The sequence below is a fragment of the Arvicola amphibius genome, chromosome 9 (assembly GCF_903992535.2).
Source record: "Arvicola amphibius chromosome 9, mArvAmp1.2, whole genome shotgun sequence".
NCBI lineage: Eukaryota > Metazoa > Chordata > Mammalia > Rodentia > Cricetidae > Arvicola > Arvicola amphibius.
This window is the reverse complement of record NC_052055.2, coordinates 123,526,947-123,532,999: the sequence shown is the minus strand read 5'-3', so window position 1 is coordinate 123,532,999 and position 6,053 is coordinate 123,526,947. Positions and strand designations below refer to the sequence as shown.

The following is a 6,053-nucleotide window of genomic DNA, read 5'->3' as shown; positions in this document are numbered from 1 at the left end:
AAAGAAAGAAAGAAAGAAAAAGAAAAACCTTTAAATCCAAATGCTAAGTTCTCACACAATTCATTTTCTGAGTCTATCCAGGTGATCAAGTGCTTTTCCCCATTTTTCAGTTAGCGTGGACTGTTTTTACTGATTCAGTTAGCGTGGACCACATCCACTGATTCTGTTAACATGAACCAAGTATTAATTCTGAATCTCTTCTTTAAAAAAAATTACTTGGGGCGCTTAGACATAAGTATGTTATATTTATATATTTACATCATTTCCACCCATCCCTCTCCCCTCCAGATCCTTCCATGATCCCTCAAACACTTCCTCTCACTTCTAGAATCCATGACTTCTTCATACACACACATGCACGTGCATACATACACACGTAGGCACATACACACGCACGCACATACGCGCAGGCACGTACACGCAGGCATATATAAATGCATGCATGTGCACATAGATAGTGAGTCCAGTTAGTGCTGACCTTATTTGCATACTGAATCTCTTTAAACTTTCTCTGAGAATGCCATACATGTATAAAATGGGGTGGAGGCGGGGAAGGTCACGTTCACCCTCATGTCCCCCTCTAGTTCCCTACAGATCTCCCCACATTGATCCTGAGTTTGCAGCACAGCAGCCCTGCTCTGGGGTTTGTCAGGCGAGGACTCATCTTCAAACAATTGCATCTGCAGAAGCTTAGAACCCTAGTGAACCTGGGGTTTCTGATTAATCCCAGAGCTCGTGAAGGTACTCGACGTTCAACGTAGAGGGAGCACACAGATTAATCGGGCCCCTCCTCGCCACCAAGAACTTGATCAGACATGAAAAACACCTCACAACCCATCCAAGATGTTTATTATTTTTATAGGGAAAAACTCCATAGTTTGGAGAAACAGCAAGCCGTAAGAGAGCAGACGATACTTCCATGCAGTGCTCTGAGAGTTTCACAGCAGAGAAAGAATATTGTAATATTTGTCAGGGGAATTAGGTAGCGACTGCAAAGGATGGAAAATGTAAAACACAGGAAGGAGGCAGAGAACCCCAGCTACACATTAGACCAGAGAACCTGCCGCCATTGTGGAGACTTAAGGCCGGAGACTGCAGAAGGTGCGGGTCTCCGCTGAGGTGAACAACTGAGGCTTAGCGGATGTCACAGCAAGTTTCCTCGTTCAGCTTCTGTTGAAGGCATCGCCTGTGGTGGGACACACACGGTTACCAGGGAGTCAGCTTCCTTCCTTACCCCCTTGATCATTTGATGCTGCCAAAGTCCTTAAGTGTCGATTTGGGTTCCCAACATGAACTGCTAACCCGATTTTGCACAAAGGTCAACATGCCTTGCCTCTTCCTAGATCCCCCTAGAAGCGTCTTTCATACTAAAGGATCAATACCAGTCATTGACTCAAGAGATTTCCAATTCCTGCCAAGGATCTAAGAGCCTAACTTCAAAGACTTCTGACTCCGGCAGCAGGGCTGCTGCCTTGGAACACCGAGTTCAGAAGTGCCTGAGTCTGGGGATTAACGTCCCCAAGTCACCAGGACACTGCGTTCTCAGTGAGTCAATGGTCTTGGGAGCTGAAGAAAATTTCCAAGGCTCAAACTGTGGTCCAGGAACACCCATGGAAGGGATCATGGATCCTGGAGGTTTGGGATATCAGCCAATGCTAAGACCCCCCCCCCAACTTCCTTCCCTTGGATACCCTCACTTCTGTCTGCCTCCGACCACACCTAACCCACCTCCAGCCGTCTCACAGGGCTCCTTGGCGGCGTTCTGCAGCATTCCGTCTTTGCCTACCCTTGATGATGAAGACAACCCCGGCAATGATGCCCACTAGGCCCACAAACAGCCCGAGAGCACACACCACATTCTCTTTAGTTTCTGGGAGGAGGGTATGCTCTTCAAATTCTGGGGAAAAAAAAAAATAAAGTAGCTGTCAATTACGGTGGTAGGGAATAGCAGTGGTGACCAGTGTAATCAACAGAATGCATTCTGGGGAAGAAGGGATGGCTCCACATTTAAGAGAACTGGCTGCTCTTGCAGAGGACCTGGGTTTCAGTCCCAGCTTCCATACAGCAGCTCACAACTGTCTATAGCTTCAGTTGGAGGGGTTCTGACCTCCGAGGGCACCGGATACATACATGATACACAGACATACACACAGGCAAACACCCATACATGTATTTTTTTTTTAAGTGGAGGAGTCCGGTTAAAGAGAGAAGAGAAGGGTATAAATTGCAATCAACATTATGAAACGCTGAACTCTTAGTGTGTGGTGCTGGGAATTGAACTTGAGGCCCCACACATGTGAAGCGAGTGCTGTACCACTGAGCTGTTCCCATCCCTACACTGTGAGTGCTAAGGGTCCAGAACCCAGCATCACCGCAGGATGTCTTAACGTGAACCAACAGATGTGCCGTACCCCAGTGCTTGAGCAGAGGCTCCTCCAAACCCCAGTGCTCCACCCTACAGTCATAGTAATCTTCCGTGGACGGCAGGAAGGTCAGATAGTAGAATTTGCGGAAGAGGTGATCATCCCTGGGTAGAAAGACGGTTTCTGACACGCCTGTGGTGACAGGCTGTCCGTTCCGAAGCCAGGTGACGTTGACCACCGGAGGGGAGAACTTGTCGACGAAGCAGATGAGGATGTTGGGCTCCCCCAGGCTCACTGGACTGTTGGTGAGCACAGTCACCTCTGGGGACACTATGGGGAACACGACATAAATCAGCTTTCCTCTCCTTTCCACTCTGGTGCATGATACAATTCTAACTAAGGACTCTGAAGCTGTGCCCTGAGGAGTCATGCCATCCAATTCCCAGTTCCAACATTTCAGAATCAGTATTGTGGTGTGATACCCACCCACGCCCACCCCCAAACCTGTTCCTAACTTCCCCTGTGTAGACTCAGGGCAATGACTTCATGAGTGATAGTGAATGAATAAGCCAAGACCAGAACAAAAAAGCCCTGAGGTTCTAACATCTCTGAGCCTGTGGCCTGAGAATTGGGTTTGTTGTGCTGAGCAAGCTTAGGTCTTAGCGAGTTTAGGGAAAGAGATTTCTAGAGCATCTATCTTAAAGCTCTGAGTTCCCACATCTAGGAGGAGGGAATGCAGAGGAGAAGGGAGTACCATTGGCGTCTGGAGTGTGGTTGGAACGCTTTATCATGATTTCCAGGTTAGCTTTGTCCACAGCTAGGTTGGCCAATGCACCTTGAGCTTCGAAACTGGCAAACTGTCCAAATTCTTTAAGTCTCCAGATGGTCTCTGACTTTCCAATATCCACGTGGAAAATTTCATCACCGTCAAAGTCAAACATAAACTCTCCTTTGTCATCTGGGGAAAGATAGAACTCCGCCTGGATGATTCTGTGTTCCTCTGAAAAGAAAGGAAAGGAAGTTAGGGAGGGAGACAGAAGAGGGAGCCGGAGAGCCCACTTGTGTGCGTTGGAGGGGATGGATGGGGGCTGGCAGGAGTAGAAGAGTAGAGGATAGGGTGGGGGTTGGGAGACAAGGTCTGGGTGATGGACGTCCATGCTGAGTAAAGCAGGGAGGTGAGAAAGAAGGGAGCTGTGTCAAAGATGGCGAATGGATGAGGGAGAGGCAAGACACAGCCTTCTTCATCAACCTACCAGTCAAGAAGTTAGTGTTGTCCTCGTGTGCCTGCGTATGAGGTCACCCACAGAAGCATGAGTCACCTACCAGTGGCCACTCCAACACACACACACACACACACAAACACAAACACACCAAAAGAAAACTAACTCTTCCTCAGCAGCTATCAACTGTGAACAACTCCTCAGCGAGGGGCGGGGTCTCAAGAGCCCCTCCCCCATCCTGCTGGATTGTTTAATTGGCTAGGGCAGGTAACCACAGCCGCTGCAAGTTCATTCCTGTAAGCAGCAGCCCTGTCACGTCTGAAAGGCAGAGTCTCACAGGGCCCTCCCCATCCTCTGGCTCTTAGGTTCTTTCTGCCCTCTCTTCTGCCATGTTCCCTGAGCCTTGAGGAAGAGGCAGGTTCATTCAGAAAACATAGTTTTGAGTGGATGTCTAATGACCTCCTCATAACTTTAGAAATCTAGCAGCATTGCATAAGAAAGAAGCATTCCTGGCTCCCTGCTGTGTGGATGTAAATCTCTTAGGTCAGCACACCAGCCGTCTTTTCTCCTGGTGCTGTGCTCTCTGAAGAGAGAAGACTATTTGAAAGGATTGATTAGGAACTCTGGAACTAAGCACACCTGATCCCTTTCCCTACCCTGTGATGGGAGCAGATCACTATCTACTCAATATTTGACCTCTGCTGGAGTCCCACTCCACCAGGATTGGTTTGAGACAAGAACTTTCTTAGAACCTCCTCAGGCCTCTAACAAACACTGCTGACACTTTGCGGACAGAAACTGCTTTAAGCACCAAGGACTAGACCCTTAGAGATGTAAGTGGAGCCTGGGGTGCCCAGGAGGTTGAGACAGAGAACGTGCAACCTTATGAGGTCACTCCAAAGCTTCCTCTGTGAGAAGGGGCAACCCTGGGTTGACCTTGAAACTTGACCTTTATCTAAACACCACTTAGGGTGTGACTAAGCTTTAGTGGACACGGTCTATTATGATTGACAAGGAGAATAACCAGTGAGAGGGATGAGGAGGCCACTGCTTCTCTGTTGTCTTTAGGAGTAAGGTGACCGATTTTAATGTTTGACCCAGGGACTTCATTACAGTTGCCTCTCTGCACAAACATATATTCTAGATGCCCCTTCCCTCCAGCCACACCCACACAGGAAGAGCATCTGCCTTCCTAAGTCCTTGGGCAATAGAAGCCCAAGCGGCTGCTGCATGGCTGGAGCTGAGACTCCACCTTAAAGCCATGGACAGGGTCCCCTGGACGCAGAGCCCTGCTCAGAGCAGGTGTCTGCACCAGCACACTGTATTTCCTCTGAGATGATGACAGAGTCGGCTGTGTAGTCTCGGCTCGCTCAAGCTGCTACTCTCCGGCAGGTGTAACTCACTAGTGGTGACCTCTGACCTTGTAGCATCTCCTGTGTCACACCAAGGGGTGGGCGTCGCCACCACTGCCCCAAGGGTCAATCAGTTAAACACACTTCCCTGCCCATCCTCTGGGGTCGATTTGGCGGTGCCTGTGGTTGAAATACAACAGGACCAACATGGCGAAAGCAAGCTGCTGAGAGCACAGCCAAGAACAGCTCTAAGGGCTTCTCAAGGATGCTTTCCCACTTAATCTTCACAACATTGTGTAGGACTTTAACTATTAATTTTCTCTAAAAAATTAAAGCCCAGATATATGCCCTTCTTGGTGCCTTTTAAAAACGACTTCCCCATCACCCCAAAGTCTGGCCTCTGCTGCCATGGCGGTCCTCAGCAATGCATGCCTCGGCTTGTCTTGCTCGACGAAGTCTGCCCTACTCCACGTTGGAAGGAAGGATTTCCCCTGAACTAGAGCTGTGTTATAGCCTTCAGATTCAGACCCACTCTTGCTCTTCAGCCCAAACGCTGTCTTGCAAATGCTCACTGTCTATCGTCCCTGGTTCTGCTTTGCTTAGCACTTACCTTTGATAGCCCATGACTTCTGGGGACTCATCAGGACAGCCACGAAGAAAAGTCTTAACACCAGGGCTCCGCTTGTGGCCATTTTCTTCTTGCTGGTTGGTGGGGTCAGAAGAGATCACAGACTGAGGCAGAATTAACAAGAAGGGAAAGGAATTAAAATCCAATCACTTCAGTTTCAGCCAATCAGAAAAATCGTTCAGGTTGACACATCTGTTGCTAGGCAAAGGACTCTAGCAAATAGGCCCTATGCAATCCACTATTTAATAACATATCTCTACTTATGATTTCAAGAAATGAGTCTCTTCAAGAAGAAATTTCTTAATTTATTCAAAAAGGAAGACTTTAAACAAACTGAACTAAAAAACTTCAAGCGTTTGGGAATGTTGGTCAAACATCCTCTTCTATGCCAATTTAATTTTTGTCTGAAATACATTGATGAAGATAGAATAAATTTAAAAAATCACTAATGTGAAAATGTCAATTGTATCTCTGAGTGTGACAGCTGGGA

The 6,053-nt window shown here is 47.9% G+C and overlaps 1 protein-coding gene across 1 annotated transcript; it reads right to left on the bottom strand.

The window, feature by feature from the left end:
* Nucleotides 1-832: 832 nt before the first annotated feature.
* On the bottom strand, nucleotides 833-5,683 carry LOC119823000 (H-2 class II histocompatibility antigen, E-U alpha chain). The gene is made up of 5 exons (XM_038342730.2): nucleotides 5,546-5,683; nucleotides 3,118-3,363; nucleotides 2,412-2,693; nucleotides 1,729-1,897; nucleotides 833-1,186 (listed from the first exon to the last, which is right to left on the bottom strand). The coding sequence occupies exons 1-4, from the start codon at nucleotides 5,625-5,627 to the stop codon at nucleotides 1,740-1,742; spliced, it is 768 nt and encodes a 255-aa protein (XP_038198658.1). The 5' UTR covers nucleotides 5,628-5,683; the 3' UTR covers nucleotides 833-1,186; nucleotides 1,729-1,739.
* Between the last annotated feature and the right edge of the window lie 370 nt (nucleotides 5,684-6,053).